This window comes from Haplochromis burtoni, unplaced genomic scaffold, assembly GCF_018398535.1.
Source record: "Haplochromis burtoni strain Fernald_Lab_line unplaced genomic scaffold, NCSU_Asbu1 Contig_12, whole genome shotgun sequence".
Taxonomy (NCBI): domain Eukaryota; kingdom Metazoa; phylum Chordata; class Actinopteri; order Cichliformes; family Cichlidae; genus Haplochromis; species Haplochromis burtoni.
Window position 1 is genome coordinate 3,961,695 of NW_024582373.1, and position 25,234 is coordinate 3,986,928.

At 38.3% G+C, this 25,234-nt stretch overlaps 2 protein-coding genes across 4 annotated transcripts in view; one reads left to right on the plus strand and one right to left on the minus strand.

Moving 5' to 3' along the window:
- Nucleotides 1-862: 862 nt before the first annotated feature.
- On the minus strand, nt 863-8,824 carry si:dkey-103j14.5 (isoaspartyl peptidase/L-asparaginase). Its single transcript, XM_005915499.3, has 7 exons — nt 8,706-8,824; nt 7,861-8,057; nt 7,023-7,165; nt 2,907-3,070; nt 2,176-2,294; nt 1,870-1,980; nt 863-1,588 (listed from the first exon to the last, which is right to left on the minus strand). The coding sequence occupies exons 2-7, from the start codon at nt 8,045-8,047 to the stop codon at nt 1,380-1,382; spliced, it is 933 nt and encodes a 310-aa protein (XP_005915561.1). The 5' UTR covers nt 8,048-8,057; nt 8,706-8,824; the 3' UTR covers nt 863-1,379.
- A 4,278-nt stretch (nt 8,825-13,102) lies between these two features.
- Nucleotides 13,103-25,234, plus strand: part of khdrbs2 (KH domain containing, RNA binding, signal transduction associated 2) — a 97,277-nt gene continuing 85,145 nt past the window's right edge. For all 3 annotated transcript variants that reach the window (XR_006053270.1, XR_006053269.1, XM_014329116.2), the window contains exon 1: nt 13,103-13,629. Coding sequence is in view for 1 of the 3 variants with exons in the window: in XM_014329116.2 (XP_014184602.1) it covers nt 13,539-13,629 (91 nt within the window). In the remaining 2 variants the exon portion in view is untranslated. The remainder of the gene's footprint in view (nt 13,630-25,234) is intronic.

The window sequence follows — 25,234 nt, forward strand, 5'->3', positions numbered from 1 at the left end:
CAGGTATTAAGAAATCACTTTACTAGAACCTGCCTGACAAAGTAAAGTAGACTAAAAGATAAAACAAAAAAAAACCCCCAAAAAAACAGCATATCATGCCAAGGTCTAAAGAAACACAAGAGCAGCTGAGAGACAAATGTCACTGATATCTATCAGTGCGAAAAGGGTTACAGAGTCATTTCTAAGACTATGGGAATTCAGCGAACATGTCTTCATGAGTAAATGACAAGAAAGATACTTTGCAAAAATGACATCAATGCAGTTCCAAGGTGAAAACCACTGCTGACCAAAGAGAGTGCAAAGGCTTGTCTTATTTGCCAAAAACATCTTGATGATCCTTTGGTTAGAGAAAATAAATGAAGCTTTCTCCTTTGCTCAGCAGATTTGAATCTTGTAGTGAATAACTTCTTCAGATTGGCAGTTAATGTTGCATTTATTTCTTTGAACATAATGAATGACATTTTTGAGTCAACCTTATCGTGCAGTTTTACTAACTGAGATTTCAGAAAACAATTTGCTGGTGTAATCTCTTGAACCCATCTTGTGTGTTATCCAAATATCTCTTTTCTATAGTGTTGGGTTTGAAACTGATGTCATATACTTTACACCCCAGACCAGCACAATAACCGAGATATGAAGATTAAAAAAGAATACAAAAATGTAAGCGTCTTGCAGTCTAGTTGTTTCAAAATATTAAGTAAGGTCAAAAATGTTGTTTAAATGATGAATGAGATGCTCATGAATGATACAGTCTGCTTTAATAGGGATGCTTAATTAAATTAATTAAATAAAAGGATGGATGTGTTTCAGTTATTTAAGATTCAAGAGATCAACATTAAAAGAAATAACACATTTGCACATACTATATATATCCTTTATTGCATTCATCCATTAGTCATCACTCAGTGCAACTCTACCTATCACAACAGGATCTAACATTACTTCAATATAGTCTTTCAAACAGTGTAACTTTGAAGTAATTTTTCATTACAAAATTTAGGAAAAACGTTTAAGAAGTCAGACATCCTTTACTTGGAAATGTGATCCAGGATTCAAAGATTAAAGAGCAAAGATTTTCTTATCAAAAAAACAAGAACAAATGAATGCACTGAGTCATGCACTTCTATGTTTAACACTTACTAAACTTCAATCTCTAAAAATTTTTTTTACCACATTTTCACAGTATATGTATGCTTATTTTAATATTCAACCTTTAAAATAAAAAAAATGCATTTTATTTATGTTGAAGCAAATGTGTTTAATAAAAGTTAGAAAAAGTGAGTTAAAAATTATAAAATTTAATTATATAAGAAAAATTATAACGCAGTCTCACATTGCACAGTGATTAATAAGAAGAAATAAGTGTTTTTTTATTGCTTTTATTGGGGCAACTGCTCTTTTAATCTCTCATGCGGGTCTAATCCATACCACAGTACATCCTGTTCCACAGCAGCCCAAGCCATTCGCTCAGTGGTAAATGTGGCAGCCCAGTGGCCTGAAGGAGAAACAACAATTGCACCTCCGGCTCCTTTGACACGGTCTCCCATGTGCTGCAGAGACATCTGCGAAGCCTCTGTTACTGATTTACCTGTAAAGTGGAGAAGAAATAGGAACACAGGCGGCTAATGAAAAATGGAAAATTAACTTCAGCTTGTGTTATTTCACAGCACATTCTCCTTTAATAATTGCTTCTAAGATCTTCTTAATCTGCTCAGAAACACAATTTACTAAATAACTGTGAGAGGCAATATTGCAAAACTGGAATTACTCACATGAGTTGCATGAGTTGCACTGTTCAGGATAATGGACTAAAACATGAAGAACTGATAAATTCCCATAAACAAACTGTTTGCGTTTGTGATACTTTACCTTGTTCAATTTTTGAAAGAATGAGTCTGGCCAGTGTGACTTTAAGAATAGATTCTCCATGGCCGGTACAGGATACTGCACCACTCAAGTTGTCTGCATATCCTCCACAGCCTTATTTACATGAGACAACGTGAACAACAGAAGCAAACATTAAAACACCTTTTTGCAGATTGCAGTGAATATGCTAAAGTAACCTGTAGTAAAGTGAAGAGTATGATTAAATGAAATGTTTGGACAATGTAAGGTCTTTGGTTTGACTTTATCATTTTACTGTCAGTGTTAAAACAGCAGTTTTAGAAGTCATACCAATGACTGGGGAGTCTCCTACTCTTCCAACCATTTTATTCCTAATCCCTCCCGTTGATGTTGCACATGCGACATTACCAGCAGAGTCGAGAGCTACCGCCCCAACGGTATCATGAGCCCTGGGATGAAGAAATGTTATATTATTCAAAAAAAATCAGCTGCAAAAGAAAATGCAAATTAGATCTGAAATGTTTTCAGACATAGCATCACAAGGAGGAAGCTCATTTGATTCATTAAAACACACAGTGCTTAGACAACTGATCAATGTAAGGTTGATGCCAAAACTGGCCCAAATTTCAAAATGTGACCTTTATTTGCCTAATAAATATCAATATCATTTTTAGTTTTTGGAAATTCATAAACCTAGGTCTAGGCTGCTGGGGGCTTCCTATTGGTGTTTCTTCTTCATTCACCTTGTTTATTCTCTGTGTCTTTATGTGCCATTCTGCATTCAACTATTAATAACTAATAATAACCGATGATTAAATGCTCCTTTCTACAATATGTCTTCTGTTCTGTCTCTCTCCCCTCACCCACCGGCTGTCGCAGCAGTTTCTTCCTTTTAAAAGGGAGTTTTTACTTCCCACTGTCACCAAATGCTTGCTTGGTCTTTTGATTATTTGGGTTTTCTCTACCTTACAATATAAAGCACCTAGAGGCAACTGCAGTTGTGATTTGGCGCTATATAAATCCAATACAACTGAATTGAAATTGATCCCGCAGATGCATACCATTGAGTGTTGAAATCTTCTATTACTCCAGTCATGTAATTCTTGTGCTTCTCCCATTCTCTCCTCTCATACTCAGTCACCAGTGTTTCAGTGGGGACTGTGCTTATACCAATGCTTTCTGCAAACAAGTTTGCACCTTGGCTTGTCAACATTACATGGGATGTCTGAGGAAGAAAATAGGTAAGACAAAATTGAAACATTAAATAAATCTCACAACACTGAACATAATGTAGCAAACATAACATTGCTATAAGGTACCACTAGATACAAAAGCAGCTTCATGTATCAAACTGCGATTCCACAGAAATGCCCTAAAAATGACCTTAAAGTTACAATCATAAAAGCAACAGGCAGGATACTGGCCATGCACACAAGGAATATCTCCCTCTGCCCAGAAAGTTATCCAGATGCCAGCTTGAATTATAGTAAGACACCCTCAATAACCAAGTTTACCAATAAGACTGTGTTTTCTTTGCAAGACCTGAAAAGAACTTAGAAAATTACTTTGGGGGACTTCATAATTTGTTTTCAGAATGGACAATTCAGGGACAAATGACTGTGTTATTTCCAGAACTATATAATAGGCTTTCTATTACTCTGTCCTGAGCCTGAGGGATTGCCTCGCCACTCTTTGGAGAAATCACCTGTGCCTCTACCATACATCTATATATTCATATGTATACCAGCAGTGAAAACACTGCATTTGCTTTACTGAAGAAATGTCAAAATGGTACTAGAATGTGGTCAATATAAATTATTTAATCCTGTAATGTCCTAAACTGAATGTTTTTATGAGATTTACTGTAAGATGCAAATATTTATTTGCTTTTCATTTACTGTGTCATTAAAAACTCGTTGCCATGATTTCTTTAGTTTATATGAAAGAGTTACTTTTATACTTTTATATTTCTTGAGTCTTATGAGGTAGTATAGACCAAGTGGCAAGGAAGGTGATAAGTAGATAGCATCAGCATACCGGTCAAGTTTCTTTTAAGTGTACTTTATTTCTGGCATCTCCGTTATACCATTTTAAAACTCTGGTAGGTAAAACTCTCACTTGCTTTATACAGGAATTTAAACACACCTGAACCTCATTAGTTTCTACCATTGAAATATAGGTTAGACCAAACAATATGATTCCAAACAAAAAAACAGGAATAAGATTATGAATCCGATTGAGAAACTCATTTACACAGTTAAGTGGTTTGAAAAGTTAAACACTGCATACAATACAAATCAAAAGGTTACTTTAAAGAAAATAAACAATACTATGCAAAATGAAAAACCCTTAATTTGGTTTCACCCAGTGACGCGCTCAATGACATCATGACCCTATATAAACAGGAAGTACTGAGGCGGCCCCTCCCACACACCTGTTTTAGATATAGGACCTGAACAATTGGACAAACATGGTAAACAACATAAGCAAACACAATTTACTAGAAATTTACCTGTGAACAGAAGAACATTCAAATGACCTGATGGTTAGTAGTATTTGCTTTAGAAACATTTCCATGGATGTAATAGATGTAACTAATGCTACCACAAACAAAGTAAAGCAAAGTTACACCAGCAATGTCCAAACTAAAGCATTATGTAAAATAAGGGATAAATTATCAATATGGTTAAAGGACAAGTGGTAAATGAGTTCATGGCTAACTACTTTGTCTAACAACAGAATTAGTGTTGCATAAGCTATTATTGAAATTGTGTCACTGTGGTTACCTAAATGTAGCACACTGTCTGAAGTACTGACTTACATTTTTAAATATGAATTATAGAACTCAGTTCTTCTAATTCTTATTTTTTATAAAGTTTGCATAATGATTACTTCCTGTTTTTTAGTCATGATCAAAGAAAAATGTGGCTTCTGCTTAAGAGAAATCACCCTGTTATTAGGAAAATCTTGAAAAGTTAATCTCTTTAAACAAAGGACTTGGAAGTGTAGTCTAGAACTGCTTTAACCACACCCATTAAAACAGGACTGACAGAGCTGTCTTTTCTCTCCTGGCCCCATCACTCTTTGCTGTTTTTACCAGTTTAAATTTAATTAGATTTTATATCAAGTAAAATTGTTGAAGACATGAAAGTCAAATTTTGGAGTCTAAAGCCCATTGTAGTTAAGAGCAGAGTGTTGTTAAAATCAGTGACCTGGATATCTCCGTTTGACTGACAAGCCGTCTCAATGTGCCCAATCAACACTGGAAAGACTTCAGAGTGTCTTAAATAACTGTTGCAGTCTGAAGCCTTCAGACATCTCATGGACAAGGTGATATAACTGATTGCTCCCTCAGGGACTGCTCTCTATAGTGAACAACCTCTAAATTCAGAGAGGTGGTTCAGAATGATACAAGAAACCAACAGGCATAGAAACCTGCCTTCAGATCAAAGCTGACATTGTTGGTACTATGAAGACAGTCTGCTCTGACAATAGTTTGAATGATAAAAGCTTCAGTTAGTTTGAATCAGATTGCTATTCAAAGCTCATCGGCTCATCAGTCCTAACATCTTCATTGAATTAATTCCTGTCCCTGAGTTTTAAAAGAATATATATTCTATATACATATAATACAAAGGGTATTCTGCACTAAAGTAGTGATACTAAGTTAAAATAATTCCGTTTAGCCAAAGTACTTCTATGAGCAAATCCTGCCTTCAAAAGTTTGGTGACTAAAGTAAAGATGAAGTTTAAAAAGAGCTTTGAAACCTCCACAGCATGGATCAGTGCAACATGCCTGGCTAAAATATTTCTTCTTCCTGCAGTTGATTGGTTCTTTGGGGACAGGGGTAAGACAACCACCATCTTTGTTTCAACCTCACCGATTGTCTTTTCTGTATTCTACATTTTCATATATTTCTTTTTCATGATTATTGAACAGATGGACACAGTTATGTATAAAATTTGTCAAAAGGTTCGGGATCCCCAATGCCTCATACACTTAGGAATGCCAAAATAAGGGACTTAAAGTGATAAAGTGCAGAGTTCAGATGAAGCACGTATGATTGTGCTAATGGTATTTTTGTAAATGCAGTATTACAGTTACAGATGTAATAACATGGGGTAAAGTAATCATTCAGTGATGATTGTAAATGAGAGAAGCTCAACAACGTTATGAACTGGAAGTCAGAGGGTGAACATGCAGTAACGGTTAAAAATATGCAGCAAGTACGGCACAACAAGAGGCGTGTGCAAACGAGAGTGATCTCAGCAGGAGTGTGTGTGGTGGTGTGGGGGGAGTAGAGTTTGTAAGAGTAAGAAAAGTGATGTTTCAGTAATGACAGAAGGTTATTCCTCTGGAGCAGACAGATCATGTTGAAGAAAGGATTATACCTAAGGCACTCACAGGTGGATTATAAAATGAGGAGTATCAAAAGATTAACCAAGCCAAACAACTACATTCTGAAAATTGGATCTATAATAATTCACTGCTCTCTTTGCTGTGGTGAATTAAAGACTTCAGGGGTCTTAGGGGACTTTGGACAAAGTCACTACTTTTTCATCTGATCTACATCATTCATGGCTGGGGAAGGACTTCTGTTGTGGCCAGGCAACAATCCTCTCTTCTTTTTCTCACAGAGTCAGTAATAGATACACAGCCTGAGCTCTAATGACTAATCTAAGTGATTTATAAAGTGATTTGTGCGAAGCTGCATGCTTTACCCCCGCCCAAAGTAAATATTCAACTTGCAGTTAAAAATTAAATTGTGGATGTTTAATGATTACATATTTTGATGTTTCTAACAAGGTGTTCTAGCACATAAAAGAAAACAGATCCTTGTTACCTATTTTCCTGGAAAAAAATGTAGCAATTTGCCAAGTGCACAGATCCTTATGGGAAGAGATGCCATTAACAAGTATAATTGATGAATAGAGTTACTTAAGTGCATTATTAGAAAGAAAAAAAAAGGTAGGCAGTTAGAGCTGGCCGTTTCTCCTGGCCAAGTTTCTGGCAATTCCTTTTAAAGCAAATGGAGAACTGTACCACACCACCTGTTCACAAGTAGCTGGGATCTAACACGTTATAGTATTGATAAAAAAAATCAAAATCTTTAATCAGATTAGTACACCAGTAATCAAATATATTTTTAAAAAGATAGAAACTAAGAAATTTAGACCTTCTCCATCACTGCCCGTGCCAGTGAAACAGGGTTGGCAATGTTCTTTACTGAGGACACTGCACCAGTGGCAAGTGTCCTTCCATCCATGATAATGGCATCCAGCTCCACTTCTCCATCTTTATTTAGTACTGCTCCGTGCCCTACAGAGAAAAACAAGTTAGAGATGAGATAAAAACTATGTTTCCATGTGTTCACTTAAATTATGCCAGCTCCACCCTTACAAATATGCAGGGTAATGGCAAAGCAGTACAGACACTGCAGCACCATACTACTGACTGATGTCTAGTTTGTCTGACTTTCAATGGCACAAATGATTGTAAAAGTTCTTGGGATATTCATACTTTCTATCATACCCGTATCATTATGTTGACTTCCAACTACATATTTTTACTCATAGATTTTTTTTTTATTGATTCAGTGTGCAACTGACTCTGGGCTGTGTAGTAAAAGACGGCACTTTATATGTTTGAGAACTTGTCAGGGTAAAGAAAGCAACAGACGATGTTAATAGACAGATATTAAGGTTTAGCCAGAGATCATCTCTCATATTCTTAAAGGAGTCCTGGTGGATATTCTCATCATGACCAGTAGATGGAGACATTGTTCTGCAGTTGAAGCCAGCTTAAACAATAAAGGAAAATGGGCATTCTCATTTGGCTGCTCTATGGACATGTAAAAGGAACTGGGGTTTTAGGCTTTACTTATTTATTTGAGTAAAGGTGAGGGTGCTACAAATGCCGTATACAAAGATGAAGCCCCCATTTAATAACTTGCATATTTTCAAATGGAACTACTTGGCATAAATGTGTCCCAATCTAATAAAAACTGTCTGTACCTGCGTCAAACACAGTGTTATCTTCCAAAGCCCTCACAGCCACTTCAACAGCATCCACTGCACTTCCTCCTCGTTTCAGCACTGAAAATCCTTCGCGTGCTGCAGTTTTTACTCCATCAACAGAGGCCTTGGCCAGTTCATCCGGTATGGCCCATGCCCCACCATGCACAACCAAGACTGCTGACATCTTTGCTTTCCTGCATGGAATAGACAAAGTAGTTTATTAACAGGTTTCAGCCCAGAGAATAATTCACTTTTTCTTTGAACATTAGGAAAAGCACCAAGTGATCATTGGTATCTTCTTTTTGCCTTGATCCAGACATACTACTCAAACTTTTACATACAAAGAAATGTTTTTCGTTTAATAAACGGAAACTGCTAAACTAATTATTTGCTCTGCACTCCACTGGTAATGTATTTGCACCACATGAATTTGCACCTTGGAACAACTGATACAACTTCTATCGAAGATCATATCATCAAGACTGAACTTTGAGATGTGGTCATTGTAGCCCGTGTTGCCAGTTTTTGGCTATTGCCTGGCTATTAGAAGACCAATTCAATTAGAACAGCTGTTAATAATAAGTTATCTTAAATGTATTATGGCTTTAGCAACTTTGAATTACGAGCTACAATCAAGTACTAAACTATAATAATTTATCTTCTCATAATTTATTATGGTTCAATTTTTATGTGCACATAAACATTTTTCCCCTATTACCTGGATGCACTTGAACTGTGTTTAATGTACTGTAATCTATTCACAGTCGCTGACGTGATATTGATAGTTATTCATTTCATTGGGACCAACCTGTAACATATTGAGACGTTGCATTTTGTCCTACCTTTTCCGAGCCTCAGAATTTCCGGAAGGATAAACACTTCGCCATAGACACGTGACTTCAAGAGACTAACGTTCGCGGTTTAACTAGCGCGTGCTGCACACTGACGTCAAGTTTGTCACTATGGCCACATCCGAGGAAAGACTTCCTACAAGTTTTCAAAATTAAATCCTCACGCCACAAAGCAAACTAAGAAGCACAATGTTAAAAGGCTCATCTTGTATGGCGTTATTTTTGTGCCACTATTCTGATCGCACGTAAAGTGGCACAAAAATAACGCCATATACGGACAGCTATGCTCCTTTTCGCTGATTCTGGACATTGTTTTCACTTCATCACTTAAATCACTTTAAGCATATTTGCACTGCACAAGACATAATGTGGATTGCACAACACTGGTCACTACATTCTTCATTTCCAGTTAATACTTGTACAGCTGCTGTTATTGTGTATATATTTATTTATTTATATTTCTTCATACATTCTTATATAGTTCTATACTGTGTATTGTGTATTTTGTTGTACAGTTATTTTATTTTCAACTTTAATTTATATATTTTATCTTATTCTTTCCCAGTTAAATTTACCCTTCATTCTAATTTGTGTTGTACAGTTATTTCATTTTTAACCTTAATTTATATTTTATTCCTTCCTAGTTAAATTTACCCTTTTAAATTTTTCATATTTATTTCCTATCTTATTCATAGCCTTTTCTTTTTTGTTTTCTTTAGGTCACGAGCAGTTGTCCAAGCATTTCACTGCATAACGTACTGTGTATGACTGCGTACGTGACAAATAAAATTTGAATTTGAATTTGAATTTTGAAGTACTTGGGTATTGTAATGTAGTTTTATTGTGAAAACGTCTGAATTTTTGGAGTCGTGTGCTTGGCTCGATAAAGGCGGAGCTAAAAAAGGGCAAAAAGAGGACAGAGTTTAACAAATGGTCAAGCAGTTGAACTATATAACGTGGACACGTGGGCTAGTTTTCACCAGCTGCAGGTTATATCATAGGCTATTGAATTCTTAAACGTATATATTATGTAGGGTGCATGCTTTAAAGTTCCTTAAAACATTTTTTAAAATGTAAGTACCCAGAAAAGGATCTGCAAACGACACAACTGCTGAAAAGAAAGCAGAAAAATTTGAATAAAGTTACTCTTATATTACTCATTTTTACAGAGAATCAGCAACAAACTTTAAAATACAAACTTTTATAAAAGGAAAATATAGCTCCGTGAAAATGTGAAAACAGATTAAAGCGAACAAAAGGAGATAAACAACTTCTTCTAAACTAATTTGATGTTACCCAGAGGTGTTCTGGTGTTAAATGCCTTACATTAAAGCGTTGCCATAATGTAAATTTTTAACGATAGTGTTACCAGTCCGTCAGTAAAATGTATAACGTTGCACTTTGACCAGTAGAGGGCTGCAAGAGTCCATCAAATGCATAGACCGCATATAAAGAAACATACATACTAGTTATGACCAAACCAAGAGGAAACGTTGATATTAAAATTGTAGTGTCAGTTATACTTTGATAAAAGTATTTTCTTAAAGAAGTTAAAAGAAGTTTAAATTTTACTCACACACAGAACGCTAAACTTTCTAATTTTAAGTTCTGACCCTAGTAGTTCTGTTGATAGACTGTAAATAAAAGATGGATGTTGCCACCGTGACATCATAAACAGTATAAAACATGGACATGATTTAAGGGTCATAAATATGAACCCACTGGAGAAGTGTCTTGAACCTGCAATCTATCCGTAGGCCACCAGATGGTGATAGCTGTTGTTTGCAAAAAAGACTTTGGGTCATGTTGAGGTTTCTCATGTAAAGTCACGTGCACATTGCTCAATAATTGTTTGCCATATTGGGCATGATATAACCACCGGTTGGTAGAAAAAGGTGCAACTTTTACTTTGTAGCAAATGATCTACATTTCTGATTCGCTTCACACTTTTCACTGTTTCACTACAGCCTGGAGAGCAGCTGGGAAGTGTTCATAGAGAAAACCATCTCTTTCATTATTTTTAAAAATAAAAAGTTGAAGTGAGAAGAAATATAACAGTTTTTTTATGCAGTAAAATTTGGAATGTTAAGATTGGAGTTTTTGGAAATTGATTTGCTTTTGCCTCTCCACTAGTTTCAGTCTTGTGTTGGCTTAATTTTGGATTATTTTCCATCTCGTTGAGATGATGAAAGCAGACATTTTTCTATAAAAATATTTAGAAATGTATTAAAAACTATAGTTTTAATAAGCTGTCTATGTTTTTTTTTTTTGCTATTGTTTTCATCTGTTGGTGTGTGTGGTGTGTGTCTATTCCGATGTGCCTGCATTAGTTTATATCTACAAACATACTATACACTTACAAGACTCAAACACATTAACCGTCATAACCCTCATTACCATTAATAGTCACAGCAACAGCAGCATGATTTGCATTAACGCTGTCATAAATCATTTTATTGAATGGAATTAAATCAGTGAAGGTCCAGCGAGCATGAAATGCAAAGACAGTACTGGCCAACGTGGGCATAGCTGCTTGTTTTAGGCTTTCAAGAAGAAAAATAAAGCTGTGTCTGATTTCATAGAGAGAACTTAATGAAAAATAAATGGAAAGAGGATGTACGTGTGAAGTTTTAATCAATACTAACTCCTTTAAGGCTTGTTTGGCATTGCAGAAATAAGCAGATTAATGAAATAGTTCTGTCAGACAAACCCGCTTGGGTATTCTGGCCTCTAAAACAGTCTTTTAAATCACCTTAAAAAGCCATAAAAAAGTCATACTCTGTAATCTTCAATGCCAATACACAATTTAAATGAAAGAAACCATTGGCTCAGTTTTATGGGTATTTCCAGCCATTAATGTACCACAGAGCACCCCAAAACAACAGCACTAGATTTCCGAGACAAATGTTCTGGTTTCTCAGAAAATATTAAATTCTACCAAAACTGAGAAGAATCCTAAATACTATGAACATAATTGACTCATATTCACAAAGCATTGCTGTTTGCAGCCGCGAGGAGCCTTTATGATTCTGATCAGTGCGGGGAGAAACAACTCTAAAGGTCAAGTGGAGCCAGAATTGGTCGTTCACCAGCCTCATCTGCTCAAATCTAATTTGTGAGTTAGTAAAGCAGCCTGCATGCTGTGCCGAAGATGACTTTTGGATTCAAGTCAATATCATGGCTTGGGGACAAGAGAGCCATTTGAAGAGACATAAACATTCATTCTTACAGTGCAGACACCACTAACGCTGGCTCTTGATGAGTAAGTGAAGAATTCACTTTATTATTAAATATCTATTTATATTAAAGCTTCTTTAAGCCAAGTCTGCCACTAACTATGCAAGCAGCTAAAGCTCTACTAGAGTTGACCTTCTTCAGCCATAAGAGGGGATCCACCTCAAAGGATGTAAGGAAAAGATCTGACCAGCATTGCAAATTATGCATCAATGGGGGGTTTTGTTGTTGTTGTTGTTTTTGCTGACATAAGTTCATTAAGTAACATGGAAAAACTAATGAATGGATTATTTAGCATGAATACCTTGAAATATATGTTTTCACTCTGTGACAATACAGCCAGACTTCCTTTACAGCATCAATGTAAAACTTATTTTGTATCATTTACCAGGTATCAAGGTTTAAATGTGCAAGTTTAATTGCACATTTAAACCTTGAGACATTTTGATATAAGAAAAATAATGTTCAGTTTCAAAAGTACATCTTGGTTTTTCTGCATGGTAAAGAAATGCTGCTGGGAAATCTGTCAGTATGACTTAAAGATGTAAACAGAAAAAAGTTAATCCATGTGCACAATGGATACTGTGGAATGGATACACAGTATATCAACCCCCCCTCCGTGATATTTCTGTGGTAGACAGTACAAAACACAAAAATAGCACCAATAGCCATGTGTCTATGCCTTTGTCGACAGTTTCCAAAGCTGTCCAGTGGGACAGGATTAGAGTCTTTGCCAGACTGATTTGGGTCCCTAAGCCTTATGTTTGACACCCCTGCTTTAGCATGTGGAATAGAGTTAATGAAGTTGATCATGTGATGTGGAGTCTGAAGAACAGTAAGCTAGTTTTTGGTTATCTAAGACAAATTCAATATGTATAAACAAATCAGACAGCAGCCAGTGTTTAGCACCATGAATAGTTGTGTTGTCCCTCATAGGTGAATGCCTGCGGGCTACTTTGTACTGACTTTGTAGTTACTTTGAAACTCACGAGCTGCATAAAAAAAACCCATTTAATTAAGCGACATTTATATGGTACAGTCTGTTAGCGCAACAAAACTTTACTAGCATGCTTTATTTGTTCTCCGCGGAGTACTATATCCAATATTATTAAAGTTTCCAGCTTCAGAGACCGTTGTCAACAGCAACCAAATGCAACCCCATCCTTTTTAAAGCAATTCCCTTAAAGAACACTGAGCATTTCCTTTACGCTCAGTGGGGACCTTTCTTGGTGTTTCAGCAGCGCCAGTCCCAGAATATGGCCAATAATGTTGCTGAGGGGCGGGGAGCAGCGCGGTCTGCAGACCCACTGAGTCTGGCGGGGTGCCGAGGAGAGGCAGCAGGCAGCGGTAGCAGAGATGGGCTCACACCTTTGAATCACAAATCAGCACCCCCACCCCTACCCCAGTCAAGCATCTCGGGAGACACTGGAAGACCAATTTTTGGAGGGGGTTTTGCTGGTGTTCCTCATTAAGACCGGTAGACTACAGCTACCAAGAAGCAGGAGCGGCAAGGGTTATAGTTGCATTGTGACGTTCAGCACTCCTGCCGTCTCACCTGCACTGCCGGTGAAGAGGTCCGCTGTGATAAAGATGCATCCAGATAAGTACCTACCTGAGCTGGTGTCCGAGAAAAACAGCCTGGACCCCTCCTTTGTGCATGCGGTGCGCCTGCTTGCAGAAGGTAAGTGAAGTGTGTGTATATAGAATATATATCTTTTTTCAAGTCTAACGCACTCTGAATGTTGGACTTGGCGACAGTCACGATGTTCATTCTAACGTGAAAGCACAATTGCATTGAATTTTGGGGCAGTACAGTGAGCTGATGTGAGCTTGTTTTTAACACACTTTTAGTGCTTGCGTGGCGACAGTTGAATTCTCTGTGCTGTGCGTTTAATGTAGACACTGCTCTTCGGCTCCAGTGAGAACTTTTGTTGGGTTTTTCCCAAAACTTCAAGTGAACAAATGCTGTGAGCAGAGACAATAAAGTATGTGTACAGTCAGAGGGGATTATTGTAACCCCACTGTCCGCCAAGATCAATGCGCTGGCTCACATAAAATAAAGCCAATGTCTTCCTTGAGGATTTCTCATTGACTTCAGGGCAAGAATAATCAAAAAGGTGCCACATTCGTCAGTCCAACAATCATAGTACTGTATTAAAGTAAACGTGCTCTTAATCCTGTTATACTGTGTGCTGCCAGCCAGTATTTTTTCTGTTAAATATGTGAATTGTGTGGTCATTTATCAAGCCAAATATCACCTCTTAATATTTTAATTATTCCACGTGAGCTAAACCTTGGAGGCTAAAATCAAAGTGTTTGTAATTATTGCATCATGAGTCATAGATTTCTGACTGAACGAAAATTGATAGATGCACACCTCCTCTTACAGGATAAATGCCATCAAGGTAATGGAGAACAGAAAATGTCAGTGAAACATGCTGTAAAGCCTTTCCTCCAGAATAATGTTACTGTATGTCAACAGAGTGCCGCAATCAGCCTGCAGCATTTAAAGTACTTTGTAGCCTTCATCTCATTCACATGCTGAGAATGTGTCACTTCTGATAGGAAGTGTGTCACCTCAAAACAAACACAAAAACTCAGCTCAGCTCATTCAGCCCAGAGATGCAACTTTTGCATTTTCTCGTAGACTGCGTGGTCTCTCTTCCTGTAATTGCACAAGTCTGGTTGATGTGCAGTGCTATAAAAGCTTGGATAAAGGTTTGCGTGACGTGCTACTGGAGTGAAAGGCTGAATGATTATCATAAATGTGAATGGATTAACCTGTGTGGACTTACCAGGAACATATTCCTGTACAAAACAATATATCAGCCATAAAATGACAAAATTAAACATAAAATGCCGTCATATGTTACATGACTGTAAAACACTCAGTGAAATGCTTTCTACTGGTTTTCCTGTGTGCTAAAAATGTTGGTGATTCTGAAGGCAGTTGATTTAACTAATTTATTAGATCATGCGTGTATGCTAATTTTGGGTTCTGACATGTTTGTTTAAAAATGTAAAGTCACACTTTGTGTTAATTAGCTGCTGGACGGGGTGTGTGCGCGATCTGCTGTTCGACCCCTTGAGCTTTCCTGTTGAAATGTGTTGATGAGACACCTGACACTCCCATTCTTGTCGCTAACTGGGATCCAGATGGGATCATCTGTCACACAGTACACTTTGCCATATGTACTCAAGCCTAACTCACACAGTCAGGATGCAATCAAAGAATGCCATCCACCACTATGAACTGCAATTAGCATGTTACATGAGGATACCTATGTTTTTGTTTTTTTTACTGACTTTTTTCTCAGAGCAGTTTCAACAGTTCACAACAAATACACACACTACAATGCCCCATAATTAACAATACAGTACAGTCTTCAATATTAGAGTACAATACTGTAAAAAAAAAAAAGTATATAATACATTGCAATGCATTTGTCTGAGAAGAATGCTGTTGGCAAAGTCAGTAAACAGAAACCTCTCTGTATTCATCAAACACAAAAGTGGCCAATCAGTATAATAAACTGTCAGTTCAGTCAGTCTTGCAATGTCCAAAACAATCAGCCGTGGGCAGCATGTGAAAAAATGTTCAGCACAGACTTGCTATCTTGTGTTGTCAGTCTATGGGTATCAGTGGACAGCAAGATAAACTGCGTTTACAGATTTACAGATTCGCAGCTATTTATCACTGAATATCAAAGCATGTAATCCTGTGTTATTAACATCATACACAATCGACAGCATAACATGGATTAACCATGGTCACAGTTAGCATCTCCATATTTATGAAATGAATTATTTACTGTTTGTGTTTATGTTATGTTGCTTCTAAAACCGTTTGTCTCTCTTTGAGCTGATTTAAAACTCTTTGGAACAAAGCTCCAGTCCACGGCTGTAAACTACGGGTGGGTGGGGATAATTCTCTTGTCGAGCTGAAACTAAGCTTCCTCTTATGAAGCAGCAAGGGTTGTTAGACAGAATGTATGAATATATTGGTATATTATACAATCAAAACTGTATGTAGAGTATTTTGAAACTGCTACAACTTTGCTCCACAATCTCAAATGAAGATTTTTTTTCTTGGACATGCTGCATGAGGCTAATGATTCCTCAGACTGACAGATAAGAGTCACTTCTTTCAAGTTTTGCACTTTAAGTTTCCTCAGCCTAAAGAACTGTGTAGTTAGTCTGAACGTGGGCTCATGTCAGTGTAAAGAAAGGCAAGCCTTTAATAGATCCCAGTGGTTTTCTTTGTAAGGCTTGCCTACATGCCATGGAGCCTCGTCTTGCCATGAAAACCGGTGGGATTTCTAATAAGGCAGCAAGCAAAGCAGACAGGGAGACAGACAAGAAAACTGTCTGTTAAGAAAAAAAACTAAATGTGTGCACTACTCTGTCATTCCATTTCTGAAAGAGGCATTTCTCCATGTCAAGATAGTTTACATTTTCACTAAGCATTGTAAAAGGGTATATATTATCTCAAATACAAGTGCTGCTAGCGAGAGTGACAATGCAAATAAAATCTGCATGAAATTTGAAGGATGTAGACTTCTCTGAATCAAATCGGAATATAGATATGGAGGAGGCCCAACACCATGCCAAGTGCAATTTTAGACATTAGCATAGTTTGGGCTCAAAATACACTTTAATCTGCATCTTGAAGAACTTTTCTTCTCAGTCTGTTCATTTTCTCCTTACATTTAGTTACTGCTATTAGTATATGAGCACTCAAGGTTTCCACTGATTCCTCTCCTGCACTTTCTGGACTTGTGTTTAAGTTTGATTATCAAGATAATGCTTCAAAAATCTTCTTCAATACATGAGCTTTCTTTTTGCATAGTTAAGAATACACTTAGAGTACATATTGCAGTGGTATAAGCACTCTTCAGAACGCACACAGACGCTTATAAATTTCTCGTTTCAATGAGTATGCTTTTTATAAAACTGTGATTAAATAGTATTAAGCAATAAAAAAATCAGCAGGAAATGCAAAACTTTATTAATTCTTTTGGTGGAAAAAACAACCTGTGGTGATTGTACACAACCACAAACACACAGTTAAATTAATAATGTGGTAATATTCTTCCACTCTCCACACACGCATAAATCAAACAGAGTTATGGTTTCAGTCTCCCACAACATTCCCACATTTAAGTAAATTTGCAGTCTCTAGAGCTACATGACAACCACTTAGTTTCTTTGGTTTAATTAAGTTGCTGAATTTGTTTACAAGGTGGTAGTGAGACCTATGCTGTGATTTATGGTTCATAGACGGTGGGACTAACAGAAAGACGGGAGGTGGAGCTGGAGATGGTACATGCTGAGATTTTGACTGCGAGAGTCCAGGACGGGCAGGATTAGAAATGAGTACATCAGAGGGACAGCTCAGGTTGAGCGTTTGGGGGAAAAAGCTTGAGAGGCAACAGTGAGATGGTTTGGACATGTGCGGAGGAGGGATAGAGGACATAGAAGAAACGAGGGAAAAAATTATCCTTCAGTTTAACTTTTTTTGTGTTTCCTGCCTCTTTGGAGCTAAAAGGACCACTCAAAAACATGGGATATCATTGCAAAGGCCAGGATGTCCTCGATTGGGGACATCAGAACTTAGTACGGTAGCTCAAATATGTCAAAAGATATAGACCAATGTACATTACAGAAGACATAAATGAGTGGACTGTGTCTCAGGAGGTTACTGGACCGTTGATGTTGAATATGGAACTGCCAGGCAGAAGAAGAGGAAGACCATAGAGGAGGTTCATGGATCTAATGAATGCAGAAGGTTGGTGTGACAGAAGAGGATGCAGGGGATAGTGTGATCTGCTGTGGCAGCAAAGGGAATAGCCGAAAGAGGAAGGAGATTAATTTGTTCCGATGCACTTTATGGCACTACACTGTATTCTAAATGATGGTGCATACTTTGGGTTTGCATTGTTTTGTCACTGATTTATAGAAGCTGCATTAATTACTTATTAATTACTATTGCCTTTGTGATTTACCTGCCTGCTTCCGCAGTCCTTCCTGGTTTGAGCTAAGGAAGAGGTTGAGGGTGTTGCTGGCCAACCAAATGGACTGAACCAACCAACCAATTTAGTTATTGTCTCGTTGCTTTCTCCCTTTGCATTTTAATGGTTTAGTCCACTAATGTATATCTTGAGTTGTTTGTTAAGATAAGGTTTTGTTAAGTTAAGCAGTGTTATGGAGTAAAGTTCTGCTTAGTTTACCTCTATTATGGGTCTATTTCAGTTTTTATTTATTTCTGTGATTACTTTTTCTTTGGATTAGAATAAAACCCACTCTTTAAAAATTACACCTGTGCCTGTATATCCTTTATTTGCTTGGTACCTTACACACCGATTTGTAAGGCATCAGTTCTGTTTGGTACACAGATGGCTTGTAGAATGTTCAAGACACTTTTGAAAACTTACCACAGTTTTTCTGCACATTTAGTCAATCTCAGCATCTCCTTGGGGAATACCACATCATGGTGTTCTTCCTGTTCCTCTTGTTGCTGAAGATAGTGTTTTTATGATTCAGGCGGGATGTTTGAGCTCATTGTCATGCTGCAGAATTTGGGACCAGTCGGAGTTCCTCCTTACAGAGAATGGATGAGAAGAAGCTAAACATCCGAGGTGCCTTAAACTTTTCACTGTATACCTCACATTCTGATGTTTGCCACAGAGAGCCAATATATCTGTGAACACTAAGAATTGATTTTCACTTATCTTTCTCTCTCGTTTATAAATGGTTGCTTACATTTTCAGCACATCCATTACAGCGTGCTCAGTATCCAGCAGTGACCCACCTCGCTGTGACACATAAGCAGCACCCCATGTGTTATGACCTATCAAAAGGACACAAAAATTACATTTCAGGGGCGGGTGAGACATTGAAATTACATTTTTCAGTATTTAGCCGACACCCTTATCAAGAGTGACTTACAATGAGTGCATGGGTCGAATAAGATTAAATTCCAAGGTCACTAGCATCTTGAGCAACAGAAATGAGCCAAAGCCGCAGCACTCAGACAATAGATATTAGATAACACATTATATTACTGTGTGTCTTGAATGTTCACATATCACAGGGAACTTACAAATAAGGCAGTAGGAGACAGAGAAAAATGTAACCCCAAAAAAAGTCAGAGTGCCCACCCCTGCAAATGTGCAACAGTACCAGAAAAATCTTCCATCAAAACGATTGTTTCTATCTTGTCATTGTAATCATGTCATGAGATGAGTTTAAAATGCACATTTCCTTGCTTTTCATATGTAAATGGTATGATTAGTAATTGCTCGTTCCACTTTCATCACACATTCTGAAAATATAATGCTTACACTAAAAATTTACAACTTAAACAGTCTGCCAAGTGCTACATTTGCCTAAGTGCAGCTCGGCTGAAAACACATAAACAGCATGTGGCCAAACAGAGGAGCACATTTCCAACATTTTAATATTCATCGGTCAAAACTGTGAAAAAGAGCCAAAGCTAATTGCATGTCTTGCTGTTCATTCCCCCTACTAGGTCCACTCTGGCCAGGCGAAGCGCTACTGCTTCCTCTTTCTGTATTTGATGTGAACAAGCAATCACTTATTGGAGAGTAATTGCACTGATTTATTTTTTCCATTGTGAAGTCATTATTCTAGATATACTATTCAGTGGCTAAAAGAAATCAGTGAATAATTTAGCTGTCTAACTAATGGGAGCGCTCAACAATGCCCACAATGCACTAAAGCACATAAAGTAATAATCACTCAGTTCAACACTGACTGGTTCACCACTGTGTAAATCAAAGATTTTTGAGAATTTTAATATCAGTCAGCGAGTCTCTAATCTTACCTTAATTGACTTTTCCAACAGATTTTAGGGATTAAGGGAAACTTAAAACAAATCAGCAGATGAATTCTGCACATCTGTAAAGTACAGAAAGACCTTGAATCCTTGCAAAGTGAAAATACAACCGCAAACATACAAACCTTGTACAACTGAGGGAGTCTGAATATGTCGTCTAGCAATTTTTTGTCTGCAGTTTTTTTTTTAATACTCATCAATCAGTCTGCAGATTATTCAAGGTCTGAAGTCTTTCAACCAGCTTTGCAAAATAAAAAAAGAGCAGAGTGAAAAGAGGAGGATGCTTACTGAGTGTATTGTTTGTCTATACAAAGCACATGTCAGATTCCAGGACATCCTGAGCTTGCTCTGCGTTGGATGTCTTGATATACATCATGTATTTAATCTGTGCTGAATGATCAGACCTGCAGAAGTGGACGGATATAATTTTGATTGGATTCATTTTGTCTTGGTAGCTGGGGATCAGTCCACCAGGGCCTCTGTTCCTGGCCGCCGCCCAGCATGCAGTGCACCTGACCTCTACTGCGTCTCCTGCAGGTGGTGGGCCTGCAGGAGGATGGCCCCATGTCCCTTTTTCGCGCTGTGCCTGGCCGGCCCCATGGACTAAGGCCTGGCCTCTAGACGCTTTCACCCAGGCACCCAGGGTGGAGCCCTGGTAACCTGGGCAGGGTGAACTGTTCCCTTGATGTTCTAATCATAGGGGTCTTCTGAATCGCTCTTTGTCCGGTCCCTCACCCAGGACCAATTTGCCATGGAAGACCCTACCAGAGGGCAAAAGCCCCTGGATAACATAGCCCCCTGGATCACTGGGACACACAAACCCTCCACTACAATAAGGTAGCAGGTTCTGGGTCCTGAGGCAGGACACGGGGGAGGCTGGCCTGAGAATGCCTTGGTGTTCCCCCAGACAAGCTGGAGGAGGTGGGTGGGGAGAGAGAGGTCTGGGCTTCTCTTCTTATGCTGCTGCCCCCGCAACCCGGCCCCGGATAAACCGAAGAAGATGGATGGATTCATTATGGTGACTCATTTTACCACCATACATCTGCTTTCTCTGGATTTACGTTTTTCTTTATTCACATCAGATTCACACAACATCAACAGAAAATCAGAGAAATAAGCACAGTGTAATCTCACCAAAATCATCTTAGACCTGGATATAATTATATCTTAGACACACCTTTTTAAAAAAAAAACAATGGCTGCTAGTCAGCAGTAGAACAAACTGCATAATCAAAAAATAGCCTGTATGGCAACAACAATAACTGGAAACCAGTGAAACAGTCCAGAGACTTGGTATCTTGGTTACTTTAAAAAAATAATTGTTCCATTACTTTTAAAACTCTAATAATCTATTTTACAGATATTTTTTTAATGTTTGCTATTTATGTCAAGTCTGCAGTCTATGAGAACTGCTTACACATCACTTGTAATTAGCTGTTTTCTGCTTAAACCTGTTCAGGCCCATTAAATTCTTAAATTAATTTGTAATTTCCCTTTTTTTTAAATTAGTTGAGCTAATCTTTTTAATGTGCCCTCTGGGTTACGCTTTCCCCAGGTTGAGAATTAGTGCAGTAAAGCTACAATGTGAGGAAAAATAGTCGGGCATCAAATGATGCCTTCAATTCTCCTTCTTCTGCTGTCACTGAACTGCTAATGGGAAACGGGATATTTTTACTTTGCTTGGAAACAAGATTAAGTTAGGATTGTCTATCAAGTTTTCTTGTGGTGCAGATGGTTTACTTAGAGCAACAAGTTGCTGGGAGAAAAAAAACATACAGTGGGGCAAAAAAGTATTTAGTCAGCCACCGATTGTGCAAGTTCCCCCACCTAAAATGATGACAGAGGTCAGTAATTTGCACCAGAGGTACACTTCAACTGTGAGAGACAGAATGTGAAAAAAAAATCCATGAATCCACATGGTAGGATTTGTAAAGAATTTATTCGTAAATCAGGGTGGAAAATAAGTATTTGGTCAATAACAAAAATACAACTCAATACTTTGTAACATAACCTTTGTTGGCAATAACAGAGGTCAAACGTTTACTATAGGTCTTTACCAGGTTTGCACACACAGTAGCTGGTATTTTGGCCCATTCCTCCATGCAGATCTTCTCGAGAGCAGTGATGTTTTGGGGCTGTCGCCGAGCAACACGGACTTTCAACTCCCGCCACAGATTTTCTATGGGGTTGAGGTCTGGAGACTGGCTAGGCCACTCCAGGACTTTCAAATGCTTCTTACGGAGCCACTCCTTTGTTGCCCGGGCGGTGTGTTTTGGATCATTGTCATGTTGGAAGACCCAGCCTCGTTTCATCTTCAAAGTTCTCACTGATGGAAGGAGGTTTTGGCTCAAAATCTCACGATACATGGCCCCATTCATTCTGTCCTTAACACGGATCAGTCGTCCTGTCCCCTTGGCAGAAAAACAGCCCCATAGCATGATGTTTCCACCCCCATGCTTCACAGTAGGTATGGTGTTCTTGGGATGCAACTCAGTATTCTTCTTCCTCCAAACACGACGAGTTGAGTTTATACCAAAAAGTTCTACTTTGGTTTCATCTGACCACATGACATTCTCCCAATCCTCTGCTGTATCATCCATGTGCTCTCTGGCAAACTTCAGACGGGCCTGGACATGCACTGGCTTCAGCAGCGGAACACGTCTGGCACTGCGGGATTTGATTCCCTGCCGTTGTAGTGTGTTACTGATGGTGACCTTTGTTACTTTGGTCCCAGCTCTCTGCAGGTCATTCACCAGGTCCCCCCGTGTGGTTCTGGGATCTTTGCTCACCGTTCTCATGATCATTTTGACCCCACGGGATGAGATCTTGCGTGGAGCCCCAGATCGAGGGAGATTATCAGTGGTCTTGTATGTCTTCCATTTTCTGATGATTGCTCCCACAGTTGATTTTTTCACACCAAGCTGCTTGCCTATTGTAGATTCACTCTTCCCAGTCTGGTGCAGGTCTACAATACTTTTCCTGGTGTCCTTCGAAAGCTCTTTGGTCTTGGCCATGGCGGAGTTTGGAGTCTGACTGTTTGAGGCTGTGGACAGGTGTCTTTTATACAGATGATGAGTTCAAACAGGTGCCATTCATACAGGTAACGAGTGGGGGACAGAAAAGCTTCTTACAGAAGACGTTACAGGTCTGTGAGAGCCAGAGATTTTCCTTGTTTGAGGTGACCAAATACTTATTTTCCACCCTAATTTACGAATAAATTCTTTACAAATCCTACCATGTGAATTCATGGATTTTTTTTTCACATTCTGTCTCTCACAGTTGAAGTGTACCTCTGGTGCAAATTACTGACCTCTGTCATCATTTTAGGTGGGGGAACTTGCACAATCGGTGGCTGACTAAATACTTTTTTGCCCCACTGTACAGCTAAACCTGACATCCGAATTTCAAATACAAACTAGGTGATTTATTTGTGAAGACAGGTTTGCATGACATCTTTATAGTGTCCAAGATAAATAAACTTCAAGCTGTTTCTCAGTCTCTGTTGATGCTCTCTGTTGTCACATACAGCAGATGTATTTAACTTTAAGCTACGGCAGGCTGACTGGGCATATTTTCTTTTTTCTCAGCAAAACTCTGTCTCTCAACTTGTACAGTTGCACACATATATGTGCTAGCTGCCCAGTAAAACCAACATTTCTTTCAGCCGTGGCTGCTGAGAAGCTCTGCTGAAGCAGTTTGGGCAGTGCAACAAAGAAGATCAAGAGCACCACAATAGTCACTGAGAGGCTTTTACTCATTTAGCTCCCCAAATGAGATTTTTTTTCTGTCCAGTGTGCAGACTGTAACCAGTGACCTTCAAAGCACATTCTTGCTTCTCTGATCTTTAGTCTCCTTTTGCTTCCTGCTATTTTGACAAAGATGATATCAGTGTGAGTGTGTCTCGGGATTTATAGATTGCAAGCCTGTTTATTCTCTTTCCTTTATATGCAATTGCCTCTTTGGTTCACCTGCAGTTTGCAGACCAGAATAAGTGTCTATCCCATCAATCCTCATCCCAGCAGCAAAACACAAGTGCTACCAAACTACTGTAAGAAACAACCATCACAATAAAATGTTAACAGATTTCTTCTTAAAGCATCTGAAAAATAGCCTGATTGTTATCATTTTAGTGCAATCCACATTAGTCTTTAAAGGATTTTTTAAAATTATTCTCTGATTCAATAAATGTCATTTTATATAATTTCCAGAAAACAGTATTTTTGTTATGTTTGTATGGTGACACCAACTGGGGTCATTTTGATCCCAATATTTTTGTTTCTCTCTCAAAATAAAATGAGTCGATTTGACCGTAACAACAAATAGCTCTCAAATGGATATTTTGCAGATGAACTATGAACAGATCGTGTTTCAGGCAGTTACAGGGCACAACTCGGCACAGAGTACAAGAGGAAATTTATGATGTTCTACATCTGCCTCCTTTAAAATAACTAACAGAGTGGCAAATAATGCTTGCCTACCCAGCAGAAAGTAAATGATACTTTTAAAAAAAGTCCCTAAGGTAAAACACAAAGTCAACTTCCATCTGTTATCAAAAAATGTTTTGTTGACCCATCCACTGACCCGAACCTCATCTCTGAGGTTGCTCCACTAAAAGGCTTTGTTAATCGAAGGAAACAAAACATTGTTTAAAATCTATTAGGCACAGAGGTATTTAAACTAAATGTCTGACTGGCTAAAACAGCAGGTTATTGTCATGTCTGTGTGTAGGCAGGCAGGAAGAGAGGACCCAAAACGCAGGACTCACGGAGGCGGAAGTAACTCAAAGCACACAGCTTTATTGCAGGTATGAAACTGAACAGGAAAAACACTAACTAAACTGGGTGAACAGAATAACTAGACAGGTTGGCAGGCTGGCAGGCTGGCAAATGGAACACACAGAGGAAGCGAGGGTGAACAGACGTTAACGACGCAACATTGACACAAAGACACACTGGGCTTAAATACACTGAGGGAGTCATCAAGGAATTAGAGACAGAAGGGGAACACAGCTGGGAGAAATAAGACCTAACGAAACAGGGAGAGCAAAGCCGGAACACTGACATCAGACAGGAACAAGAACCTTCAAAGTAAAACAGGAAACAAAACACACTTTACTAAGACACGGACTAGACAGAGAGAGACAGACTTGACACTGACCAAAGCCTACTAAATAATAATCATAATCAAAACAGTATCACTGATTAATCAAATCATAATCTAGAAAAACACCAAATCATGGAAAACAGAAAGCTGGGTCAACATGACCCAGAACCGTGACAGTTATATTTTAATTTTAACCACCAGCATGCTAACAATTGCTAGAAAGCCATGAATAAACAATGAACGTCAGTAGATATGGGTTTGGTTTTTTTTTTTTGTTTGTTTTTTGATAATGCCAATAGAGAAAAAGTTAAAGGATCACAAGTTT

Bases quoted from the DNA above. Each gene is read 5' to 3' on its own strand.
- si:dkey-103j14.5 (XM_005915499.3), bottom strand. From the start codon at position 8,047: ATGTCAGCAGTCTTGGTTGTGCATGGTGGGGCATGGGCCATACCGGAT. The intron at 3,071-7,022 runs GTCTAAATTTCT...TTTCTTCCTCAG, and splicing joins CACGGGCAGTGATGGAGAAG to ACATCCCATGTAATGTTGAC. The intron at 1,589-1,869 runs GTAAAGTATCAC...TCCACTTTACAG, and splicing joins TCTTTCAAAAATTGAACAAG to GTAAATCAGTAACAGAGGCT.